Below are 11502 nucleotides of genomic sequence, written 5' to 3'. Positions count from 1 at the left end.
ATGATAGATTCTGAATTCCAGTATGAATTCGGAGCATCGAACCCCACCTTATCCAGAGGAAGCACGAAGAACTTCTGGACGCTTCCTTCCGAAGCGAGGTTGTGCGGCGTGGTTGTGTTGGAAGGCAAGCATGCGGGCAAGCAGACAGACAGGCAAGGCAGCTCACGCAGTGTTTCGATACCGGTGTGACTCGTGACGGCTGTCGAATGCGCTTTGGGAGACGGCGATCGACACCACACGCTCGAGACGAGGCGCTTCCTGTGCATTCTTTTGTTCCTTCGACCGACAACTTATTCTCACGGTCAGATAATGTTCCAACAGAGTTATTTGGTACCTCAACCAGCGATTTCTCATAATTTCTTCACCAGCCAAACATTCGCCTCTCCCACCTCTTCCGTGCTTCGTCTCGGACGCACGCTGACGCTCTCCCTGGCTTTCGGGATCGCCTTCTCTTCCGCCTGGAGTCCTTCGTCCACTGCTGCTTCCCCCATGACGACGACGACAACAACAACACTCGAAGCGTCTCTCCCGCTCGAGTTGCTCGCGGAAACCGCCAACTCTTTCGCCTCCGCGCACGGCTTGCAGATCGAAAAACGTCGCGACGACGGCTCCTCGATCTTTGAATGCGCCCCTATTTCACTCCTACCCAACGCCTATCCCCGCGCCGCATTCCGGCAAGCTCAAACCGTCGCGCCGTACTTTAACACTCTCGTGGATCGTATATCCCGAGATTCCGGATTCTTGACCGACACCCTCGGTGGGGCCGTCGCTCAGGCCGATCCCTTCACGGCTCAACTACTCCGACTCTACCAGCAAATATACGGTGCCGACGAAAACCACACGGACCGCACCTTTGCCCAACGAGCCGATCGACTCGGGATACACCGCTCCGATTACATGTTGCACGAAAACAACGCTATTAAGCAGGTCGAGCTTAATACGATTGCGTCCAGCTTTGGGGCCCTCGGGGCCCAGGTCGCCCGCCTCCACCAGCATTTGGTCACCCGCTGGGACGTTGCTACCCGACCCTTTTTGGCGCAAAACGTACAAGCCGTCACGGGGCAATCCACATCCTCTTCCACGGACACTTCTGGAATCGAGGACGGCGTTCCGGATAATCCAACGTTGGAACGCTTGCCACTCGCTATGAAGATTGCCCTGGATCGCTTTGAACGGCGGCACCGCGACGACAACGACAACAATAGCATGGTGGGAAAGACCTCCGTCTTATTTGTGGTACAAGAAGGTGAGTCCAACACGGTGGATCAGCGCATGCTCGAATTTCGACTCTGGCAGGACCACAAGATCCCCGTGCTGCGACGGACTCTCACAAAACTGGGGCAAGTCGCGCGGGTGGACCCAACGACCGGTATTTTGTACGTGGACGACGAACCCATTTCGGTAGTGTACTTTCGTGCGGGATACGCCCCGACGGATTATCCCGACGGCGACGCCGGGGTGGAGTGGCAAGCGCGGGCGACGCTTGAACAATCCATCGCCACCAAATGCCCTTCGTTGGGGTACCACCTGGCGGGCACCAAAAAGGTCCAACAAGAACTGGCCCGCGTCCAAGTGTTGGAACGCTTCTTCCCCGACGACGCTGAAGCCGTCACGAAGATGCGTGAGGCCTTTGCCGGTCTGTATTCTCTCGGAGACGACGCATCGGCCGAAGATCTTGCCGCCATCCGGGCCGTGCTGGACGAAGGAGCCGCCGGACGCTTTGTGTTGAAACCGCAACGTGAAGGCGGTGGCTACAACTTTTACGGCGAACGCCTCGCCGCCAAACTCCGGGAAAACGTTGTCCGCGACGACGCCAACCCCGAAACGATGGTTTTGGACGCCAAACTCGGTGAATACATTCTCATGGAACGACTCTTCCCCCCGACCCAGCGTGCCGTGCTTTTGCGTTCCGGTCGCGTGGAAGGCACGGGGGATAGCGTTTCCGAATTTGGATGCTTCGGAACCATTGTGTGCGACGCGGACGGTACCGTCGTGCACAACGAGTACGCCGGCTTTCTCCTGCGGACTAAATTTGCCAACGTGGACGAGGGCGGCGTCGCCTCGGGCTTTGCCACTTTGTCGAGTCCGTATCTTTGCTAACTTATTCACGTACACACACACGCACGCATACATACTTTACACTAGTACACAATAACATCAGTACACACACACGCACGTAGACGTACAAACAACCTTTGTTTGCTTGTTTACTGTTTACGGATTTCGTGCTTTTGTATCAAGAGTGCGGCATCAAATATCGGGGGGTTGTGGCTCTCACCCGATGACCCACGCCTCCACGCAAGGAACCACTATACGGTTACTTCTCCTTTAGAGATCGGTAAAGGCGGTGGGATCGGGTTTGCCAATGGCGTGGACTTCAAAGCCCATATCGCGGAGTTTTTCGTGATCCAAAAGGTTGCGTCCGTCGAACAAGAAAGCGGGTTTGGCCATACTTTTGTAGATGCGATCAAAGTCGAGGGTCTTGAATTCGTCCCATTCCGTGAGGATGGCCATGGCGTGGGCGCCGTCACAGGCTTGGTAGGGGTCGGTGGCGGTGACGACGGCGTCGTCGAGGCCGGGCGTGTTTTGGTGGTTGACACCGCAAGTGTAGTCCATTTCGGACCACATGTCTTCGCGACTGACCTGGGGGTCGTAGACAAAGATCTTGGCTTGTTCCTGAATCAAGTCACGCAAGACAAACATGGACGGGGTCTCGCGGACGTCGCCCGTGTCCTTCTTGAAGGCGTAGCCCATCAAGGCGATTTTCTTGCCCGTGACGGTGTTGAACATTTTGGCCACAATCTTTTCGGAAAAGCGTTTCTTCTGGTAGTCGTTCATGAGAATGACCTGATTCCAGTAGGTGGCGCACTCGTCCAAACCGTATGTTTCGCAGAGATAGACTAGGTTGAGAATGTCCTTCTGGAAACAGGATCCCCCAAACCCAACCGAGGGTTGTAGGAAGCGATTGCCGATGCGGGCGTCCATTCCGACGGCTCGTGAGATTTCCAAAACGTCGGCTCCGGTGGCTTCACAGAGCGCCGAAATGGAGTTAATGGAGGAAACGCGCTGAGCCAGAAATGCGTTGGCCACTAACTTGGAAAGTTCGGAACTCCACAAGTTGGTGGTAAGAATCTGTTCGCGGGGGACCCAGTTTGCGTAGACACTAACGAGTGTTTGTGCGGCCTTGAGACCGGCTTCGTTCTGCTGTCCACCAATGAGTACGCGATCGGGGTTCATGAGGTCGGCCATGGCCGTTCCTTCGGCGAGGAACTCTGGGTTGGAGAGTACGGGGAACTCGAGTCCTTTTTCGTTGGATTTGAGGACCCGCGTAATGGCCTGTGCGGTACGCACGGGTACGGTACTCTTCTCGACGACAATTTTGTTGGTGGTGGATACTTCCACAATCTTGCGCGCACAGAGTTCACAGTTCTTGATGTTGGCGGCCCGTCCGGCTCCGATTCCCTGCGTTTTGGTGGGGGTATTGACGGAGATGAATACGACGTCGGCCTTTTGAATCTCGGCGTCAATGTCCGTCGAGAAGAAGAGATTCTTGCCGCGACAGACTTGGACGACTTCCAAAAGACCCGGCTCGTAAATGGGCAACTCGTCAGTGTTCCAGGCATCAATCTGCTTTTGCGAAAGATCGACGACGCAGACGCGGATCTAGAAAGGTGGAGGAGTAGGATTACGTGTGAGTGTGTGTGTTTTAGAGAGAATTCACGATGCGGCGTGGCGTGACTTCCTGGTTGGCATGGAATATACCAGGAATCGATTGGTCGGTTGATTGGTCTGCAGTCGCGAGTACTGCGGGTGCAGTCGACCAAAGATACCACAATACACACACACGCACACACAGACAAACTCTGTACAACTATACACCGATCGACAGGGCTCGATTGACAGCGACATTGACGGACCTTGGGACATTGTTTGGCAATCACGGCCATGGTGGGACCTCCGACGTAGCCGGCGCCCATGCAACAGATCTTGAGATCCCAGTCGTCACTCATACTTTCAAGTGTCGTTTGATTGTAGTTTGGATTATAATACTTTGTAGTGGTAATGGGCAGCAACTATGCTATCTTTGTGTGACGATCCGTTGGAACGTGAAACAGTATGCAACGATAAAGGACAATGGGGACGACGGAAGATGGGAGTTGTACCGTTTGTATTCCGTGCGTCTAGAGTAAAGAGTACGATGTTGGTTTGGGTGGGAGCTGTCCGTACCAACGCATATCACGTGTGTGTGTGTGTGTGTGTGTGTGTGTGTGTGGGTACCTTATATTGGGGATTGGAACTTCCGTCGCGCGCGAGTGCGAGGAGGGACACGGTGATTGGCTCGGGAATGACCGTACCCCATTACCAATGACCGTGAGACATTGCCGAGTACATGGCCCACGCCGGTGCCACGGGACGTCAATCACGGGTGTCCATGGGCGTGCCCAATAGGTTGGAAGGGTAGGGTTACAAAAGGTGACTTACCCTCCCAAACTACCCCTACCCCTACCAATACACACACACACACACACACCCCGAATCGAGTCGTTCGCCCAAGTTGTCGTCACGGTGGATATCGGCGACAGGTACCGTTTCCACCACCACACACCACTGTGGCCCGGCCTTCTGGTTGGGCAGGAGAGTAGACTAGACAGTCCCGTGTTCCCAGAACGCTCGCGTCGCGGTCGATCCTTGTCTTGCAGAGTTTCTTTTGGTGTTGACCGTGAACCAATCGTCCCGTGCCGTGCCATTCACACGCGGCGCGATCTCTATCCATTGCTCGGTCTCCAACGCGACGCGTTCGGCACCAATCCCACCCATGCCTCCGTCCGACAGCTCGGCCACGGTCCTTAGCTCGGTACTGCCCTGGTGTTGGCGGGCCGGAGCCGTGACGGTCGGAATCGTTGCCGTCGCGGGTGGAATCCTCTACGCCAAACAAGATTCGCTCCTGTACTTTCCCGAAATTGGAGGGATTCCCAAACGACCCCGGGACAACCCGCGAGGCTACCGCTCTCCGGACGAACGCAACATTCCCTTTGACAATCTCCGCATTCCCTGTGCCGACGGGGTACACATTCACGCATGGTTCCTCCCCTTTTTGTCGGACCAGGATACCCTTTCATCCACTCACAACAACAACAACAACAACACGCCCACGCTCATATTCTTTCACGGCAACGCCGGCAACATTGGTCTGCGTCTGCCCAACGCACTCCAAATGGTGCAAAACTTACAAGCCCACGTCTTGCTCGTCGAGTACCGGGGCTATGGTGATTCCGACCCGGTCCCACCCACGGAAACGGGGTTGCGCCGGGACGCCGAGGCCGCCCTCCACTACCTCCTCCGCCGCGCACAAGAACCGACGGCGGCAACCTACCGCATCGATCCGCAACGCATTTTTGTGTTTGGAAGATCCCTCGGCGGGGCCGTCGCACTCCATCTCGCCGATTACGCACAAAGGCAACAAATACGACTCGCTGGTGTCGTCGTCGAAAATACCTTCACCTCCATTGCCGATATGGTCGATCAACTCATGCCCTTTTTGACACCCATTAAACCGTTCGTCCTCAAAATTGGCTGGGATTCCACCACACTGGTGCCGTCCCTCACGGCTCCCCTACTCTACCTCGCGGGATCCGCCGACGAACTCGTGCCGCCATCCCACATGCAACGACTCTATCGGGCTTCCAAATCCTCGCGATTGGCCAAAATGCACGTCGTCGACGGAGGAACCCACAACGAAACCTGGTTGCAGGGTGGAGCCGCCTACTGGCACCAATTCCGGTCCTTCCTCGCGGCAGCGTCCGCCACCAGCGTGCCGGGAAACGGAACTCCGGCGTCAACCGTTTCTCAGTCCGCCGCCACGGAGCACGCAACAGTACCGTCCATGATCCCCACCATGTCCAATCGATTCGTCGATTTGGCCAAAGAAGCCGTCACCGGACAAGGAGTACCCGTGTCACCCAACAGTCAGCGAAACAAAAAGATTGAGTAATCATTGTTCCAACACTGTGTATGTGTGCGTGTAGCGCTATGTGTGTAGGTGCACGTGTCGGTACGGGTCGTTGGCGACAGCGCGCGCAAAAGTCCATCCTGCGGGATTGACAAAGCGACAACGAATCTATGGACCGTGGCCTTTCATCGATGCCGTAGTTGTACGTTGACGCATATTTTATAATTTAGCTTTCTTCCTTTTTGGTCGCCGTCCACATTCCGTACTCCATCAACCCTCGTTTAAAGGCTCGGTGCATGCGTTCCAGACAATAGGCATCCCGAAAGCACTTGACGTACGTCTTGGGCTTGAAGATCCATCCTCGTGGATCAAAGACCCCGACCCAAATAGAGTGCCGCCAGGAGGCGATCGTTTCGTCGACCCAGTTGGCGGTCGTGACGGGGTTCATCACGTCCGTGTCGTCAATGAGCTTGCGGAAATCTTTAATGGAGATAAAGTACGGGTGCGTCCACTCTTCGTAAAGGTACTGCAAGTCCCGCTTGTCACGTTGATCAAAGGGCGTTTCACTGTCGTCCCGCTGCGACCAGCAGGCCATGACGAAGGTTCCCCCCGGCTTTAGGACCCGCATCATTTCACTAATGTAGGCTTTCTTGTCGGGCATGTGTTCACCACTTTCGCAGGCCCATACAATGTCGAAGGAGTTGTCCGGAAAGTCCATTTGGAGGGCGTCCATGACGGTAAAGCGGGTATTGTCGGCAACACCCTGCTCCACGGCGAGTTCGGTACCGCGCTGGACCTGTTTGGGCGACAGCGTAATACCCGTCACGTGTGCGTCCGACCCCAACTTTTTGGCCAAATACCGGGACGTCCCGCCAAAACCACAACCGACGTCGAGGACCTTGGCCTTGCTGTGCGTCGTGGCGTCGATCCCCCCAAAGGTCATCATTTCGTCGATGAAATCGTACTTGGCCTGTACGAAATTCTTCTTCTTGTAGCCTTGCCGCATTTCTTCCGGACTGTAGTACCCCAGATGGATGTGTTCGCCCCAGTAGTATTCTAGAATTCCGTCGTCGGCCCAGGCGTCGTACTCCTTGGCAACCGTGTCGTCTCCGTAGGTGCGTGAGGGCTTGTCCAGGACCAGTTTGACCGTTGCCGTGCCAGCCACCGCCGCCGTCGCAGCCGCCGCGGCGCCCTTGACCGCCAGCGATTGCCACGGCAACGCCGTAAGCGTGGTCGACAGCGTATTACTACCACGACCGTTACGGCTACCGCTGTTACTACTGCTGCTGCTAGTAGTGGCACCGTGCCGAGTCGGCGACGAGCGCGGGACAAAGGCTTGCGTTGGGGTGACGGCCGCAATCGTCAGCGCGACGGCACAAAGTACGACTACGGAAACGTTCGGCATGATGCGATTTGTTGGTTGCTGTATTAAAAGCGATCAATGCTCTGTGTGTGCTTTGTCGAACGCAAGTGTACGCGACACTGACTGTGAATAATAGACGACGACTACTACGCAAAAGCGAGAATATTGAACTGACAGTCAGCGAGTGCAAGATGAATTGAACGTGCAGTGTGCAATATAAGTTCACACCTTCACTAGCAAGAAACACACCGACTGACAGTAACTAGCGGGCGTAACAGTCGTTGTATCTCTCTCTCTCTCCCGTTGGCAACGAACAGAAGGTAAGCGTACTGGCCGGGATTCTCAGTCGGATGAGCCAGAATTGGCCTCGTGGCGACGGATCGATCGATCCGATCGGACGCTTGGTGGGAAAAGGAAAAACACGTACTCCTTCCAATCGAGCCTGAACCTTGACGGAGAACAACAACCAGAAATAAAACCACGACTCACCCACTCCCGATAGTGACGTCGTGTGGCGTTCGAACACGTTCCTGGAGGGACTCGCGAATGCCAACGTTCCGACGTCCACGCCGGGGGACCCTCTCCGCGCAGCGAAATTTGTCACAATGCATCCGTTGAATACTAGCGGTTGCGTTTCTTTCCCACGGAAAAAAGACCCCACCAATCACAAACTGTACCACGCTGTTGCGGACATTCCATCATTTCGACAGTGCACTGTACCTACCTACTGCCTTGCGAGTCCGTTTCTTTCGGCTCTCATTGATACCAACCGCAAGTTCGTTTGTTCGCTCTTTTGTTTTTTGGTCCGCCTTCACCATCTTGGAAAGGTTGGAGTAGTGTCATCTATTCGTTGAAAGTATCCACGGTGACACTGTCCACCTCATCGTTGCGTACCACGTCACGTCAAAGTACAATGAGTTGGATGCCTTTGGACCCGCCCCGAGTCGGCGATCCTGTCTACGTCCGGGACGATTCTTACGCATGGCTACCCGCGCGGGTCCTCCAAATCCGAAATCCCGACCACCACCAAGTCCTCGTGCGAGTCGACCTGCCAGCCAACTGGGACCGTACAACCGTTGCATTCCCGAAAGACATCAACACTGACACCGAAAGTCATTTGGATGGCCGTGAGGTATGGATTGATCTCACATCCTACACGAATCACCAATTACCACGACGGAACGCCGACAACGTCGTGGCACGCGACATGGCCGAACTCCAATTCTTGCACGAGGCGGCCGTCCTTTACCAAATCAAAGCTCGACACGCCTCACAGAGGCCCTATACTCGGGTGGGCGATATCGTTGTGGCCGTTAATCCCTATACATGGATCGAAGGTCTCTACGATCCTGCGCAACAAGCACTGTACGCCAACCGACTAGTTTGGGACGACCATGATAATCAAGGTAAGCGAGTTTTCCTGGCCGGAAAAACCCGTTGTGTCTGTGCTCGTATAGTGACCGGGCTCTGTGTTCTTACCCGTAACCTCCATACGATTGTCTGGCAGACACTTCGACAATACCCCGTGAAGAAAAAAAGGACGACGGAATGCACAGAGGTTCCTCGGCGTCCTCATCCGCCTTTGTCAGTGCCTACGATCGACTCGGATTCGAGCCTCACGTATACGAAATCTCTGCCTTGGCCTATCGTGGCATGATTCAGGAAGGTAAGAATCAGACCATTATCGTTTCGGGAGAATCCGGCGCGGGCAAGACGGAAACGGTCAAAATTGTCGTCCAGCACCTCGCAATGTTGGAGCACACGGCACCGTCCGTTTCAGTAGACACCAATCCCGCATCGCTGGATATCGTTCGTCACGTCGTGGAAAGCTCCCCCTTGTTTGAAGCCTTTGGTAACGCCATGACGACGAAAAATTCCAACGGCTCCCGCTTTGGGAAAGTGACACGGTTGCACTTTGCCCCGGACTGGACAGCCGATACCCAAGACACGTTCTGCTACAATCTCAAGGGAAGCTCCTACCAGACGTATCTCCTCGAAACGAATCGAATTGTCTACCAAACTGCTGGCGAACGAAGTTTTCACATATTTTATCAGCTTCTTAGTGCTTCCAGTGATCTCAAACGAACCATGCTCGGTGAAGAGTGGATTGATGCCACAGAAAAAGATTTCTGCTACCTGGGTGAGCCAAGAGAGTGCCAAGTCGACGGACATTCAGATGCGCAGTCATTCATCAAGACCTTACACGCCTTAGAGCTCTTCGGTTGGGAAGGCGATGCTCTTCAAAGTTTATTTGGAGCCTTGGGAGCTGTCCTTCGCATAGGTAATCTAACCTTTCAGGAGCAAGAGGAAGGAGAAGCAATCGTCTCTTCCGATACGGCGTTGCGGCTGTTGGCCGACGCTGTCGGTCTTTCAACCACGGATCTGGAATCAGCTTTCACCCATCTCATTATCAAAGCCAATAACGACACTATCGAAGTTCCTCTTAGTGCCGAGATCTCCAAGAATACTACTGATGCCTTGGCCAAACAAATGTACTCTTTTATTTTTGATTCGGTCGTCATGAAAGTAAATCAATGGACTGCTTCATCGAAATCCTCGGAAGCTGAGGCCGCTATTTCGCTAGTCGACATTTGCGGGTTTGAATCATTCGAGACCAATCGATTCGACCAACTCTGTATCAACTATGCCAACGAAAAACTGCAGCACAAGTATGTGCAGGATAATCTCTTGAAAAAGCGGGTTGAACACGAGAGAGAGGAAATCGAGCTCTTTGACACGACACTGATGGATAACTCGGATATTTTGGACCTGATTGAGGGTCGAGAAGGTCTCATTAACGTCATGAACGAAGAATGCATGAGGCCCAATGGCAATAACAAGGTACTTCAAACCTTGTCATAGGTTCAGGCTGTGACGCATAGATTTTGTTTTCTCACATGGCTTTACTGTTTATCTCTACAGACATTCGTTTTCAAATTGACTAACGTCCATCGAAAGAATGCACGGTTTCTCAGAAAGAAATTGGACCGTTCCACGCAGTTCGGTATATCACACTTTGCTGGAGACGTCATGTACGACGCATCCGAGTTTATTGAACGAAATACCGACAAGGTACCGGAATCTCTCCTAACGCTTTTCACAAAGAGTAGCAATGTCTTGATACGAGAACAGTTTGTCGCCTTTCTCCAGAAAAGCGAAGAGAAGCGGTCTACTCGAGCAACCAGGAAAAAGTCTACCGTCACAACAGTCTTGGACAAATTTCGAGTGAGCCTGAAAGACTTGATGTTAACAATGTCTGATACACACACTCGCTACATCAGATGCATCAAGCCGAACGACACCATGTCCATAGCGATCGCCGATCATCTTCTTACAGTGAAACAACTTCAATGTGCTGGGCTTGTGACCGCAATAGACCTCACACGGGAATCGTTTCCAAACAAGTACTCATTTTCGACGGCGGTTCAGCGATTTCATAGCCTCATGAACAGTGAACAAAAGCACGATTTGAAAGACATGAAGCTCCACGACAAGGCGCAGTACATGATGTCGAGTTTGTTCACACCTTTGATTGAACAATATCGTAATAGCGATTTCACGATGCCTTTTGTGTGCGGCAAGACAAAGATATTCTTTAGATCCGGAGCCCTCGAGGTCCTCGAAACACAACGCAGAGAATTGCATTTTATGAAAGCATCTATTTTGCAGCAACAGATCCGGGGAATCCAGTCGAGATCAAATTATAGAAGGATGAAATTCGCGGTTATTTCAAGCCAGGCCGCGTATCGTGGCAAAACCAAAAGAAGTGAATTTCGACGAGCTCAACAATCGATTATCCTCCTTCAAGCTTGGGCCCGGCGATCGAGAACACAGAGAAAATACCTTCGTTTAAAACGTGCTGTTGTTGTGTTGCAAATGCGCGCTCGCAGAATATATCATGCTCACCTTCGTTTGAACGCTACCAAACTACAAAAACAAATCCGAGTGTTTCAGTCGCGGAAAAAATGTCAATGTCTAAAAGTTGCAATGGTTACCTGTCAGGATGATGACCGATTTGCGACTACGATAAGCAGATTTGGATCGGCAATCCCAGCGATAGTCCTCATTCAAGGTTGGATGCGTCGTTTGGAAACGCAAGCAAGGTACTGTCGGTTGAAACGTGCTGTCACTAACGTACAGATGTGGATTCGACTGCAACTAGCTCGAAAAATGTTGGCACGGCAGCAAA

At 53.2% G+C, this 11502-nt stretch overlaps 5 protein-coding genes across 5 annotated transcripts; 3 read left to right on the top strand and 2 right to left on the bottom strand.

The window, feature by feature from the left end:
• Window positions 1–289: 289 nt before the first annotated feature.
• Window positions 290–2119, top strand: gshB (glutathione synthase. glutathione synthetase. GSH synthetase). The gene is made up of 2 exons (XM_002186446.1): window positions 290–1014; window positions 1102–2119. The coding sequence occupies exons 1-2, from the start codon at window positions 310–312 to the stop codon at window positions 2098–2100; spliced, it is 1704 nt and encodes a 567-aa protein (XP_002186482.1). The 5' UTR covers window positions 290–309; the 3' UTR covers window positions 2101–2119.
• A 65-nt stretch (window positions 2120–2184) lies between these two features.
• Window positions 2185–4178, bottom strand: UGDH1 (UDP-glucose 6-dehydrogenase). Its single transcript, XM_002186159.1, has 2 exons — window positions 3918–4178; window positions 2185–3663 (listed from the first exon to the last, which is right to left on the bottom strand). The coding sequence occupies exons 1-2, from the start codon at window positions 4008–4010 to the stop codon at window positions 2329–2331; spliced, it is 1428 nt and encodes a 475-aa protein (XP_002186195.1). The 5' UTR covers window positions 4011–4178; the 3' UTR covers window positions 2185–2328.
• Window positions 4179–4894: 716 nt separating this feature from the next.
• PHATR_10362 (predicted protein) lies at window positions 4895–5791 on the top strand (the record flags this gene model as incomplete). The annotated part of the gene is made up of 1 exon (XM_002186445.1): window positions 4895–5791. A coding segment is annotated over one exon (897 nt), but the record flags the coding sequence as incomplete, so codon positions are not given.
• Window positions 5792–6176: 385 nt separating this feature from the next.
• On the bottom strand, window positions 6177–7355 carry PHATR_33530 (predicted protein; the record flags this gene model as incomplete). Its single annotated transcript, XM_002186158.1, has 1 exon — window positions 6177–7355. One exon carries the CDS (start codon window positions 7353–7355, stop codon window positions 6177–6179), a length of 1179 nt encoding a protein of 392 aa, XP_002186194.1.
• A 1162-nt stretch (window positions 7356–8517) lies between these two features.
• Window positions 8518–11228, top strand: myoC1 (predicted protein; the record flags this gene model as incomplete). Its single annotated transcript, XM_002186444.1, has 4 exons — window positions 8518–8694; window positions 8821–8838; window positions 8928–10154; window positions 10236–11228. Coding segments are annotated over exons 1-4 (2412 nt in total), but the record flags the coding sequence as incomplete, so codon positions are not given.
• Between the last annotated feature and the right edge of the window lie 274 nt (window positions 11229–11502).

This window comes from Phaeodactylum tricornutum, chromosome 3, assembly GCF_000150955.2.
Source record: "Phaeodactylum tricornutum CCAP 1055/1 chromosome 3, complete sequence".
In the NCBI taxonomy this organism is placed as follows: domain Eukaryota; phylum Bacillariophyta; class Bacillariophyceae; order Surirellales; family Neidiaceae; genus Phaeodactylum; species Phaeodactylum tricornutum.
The sequence above is the reverse complement of the archived record's forward strand: the minus strand, read 5'-3'. Positions and strand labels throughout refer to the sequence as shown.

Coding starts and splice junctions, on each gene's coding strand:
- gshB (XM_002186446.1), top strand. CDS start 310: ATGTTCCAACAGAGTTATTTGGTACCTCAACCAGCGATTTCTCATAAT. Junction 1,015..1,101: donor ATTTGGTCACCCGCTGGGAC/GTTGCTACCCGA, acceptor TCTGGAATCGAG/GACGGCGTTCCGGATAATCC.
- UGDH1 (XM_002186159.1), bottom strand. CDS start 4,010: ATGAGTGACGACTGGGATCTCAAGATCTGTTGCATGGGCGCCGGCTAC. Junction 3,664..3,917: donor TTGCCAAACAATGTCCCAAG/GTCCGTCAATGT, acceptor CCACCTTTCTAG/ATCCGCGTCTGCGTCGTCGA.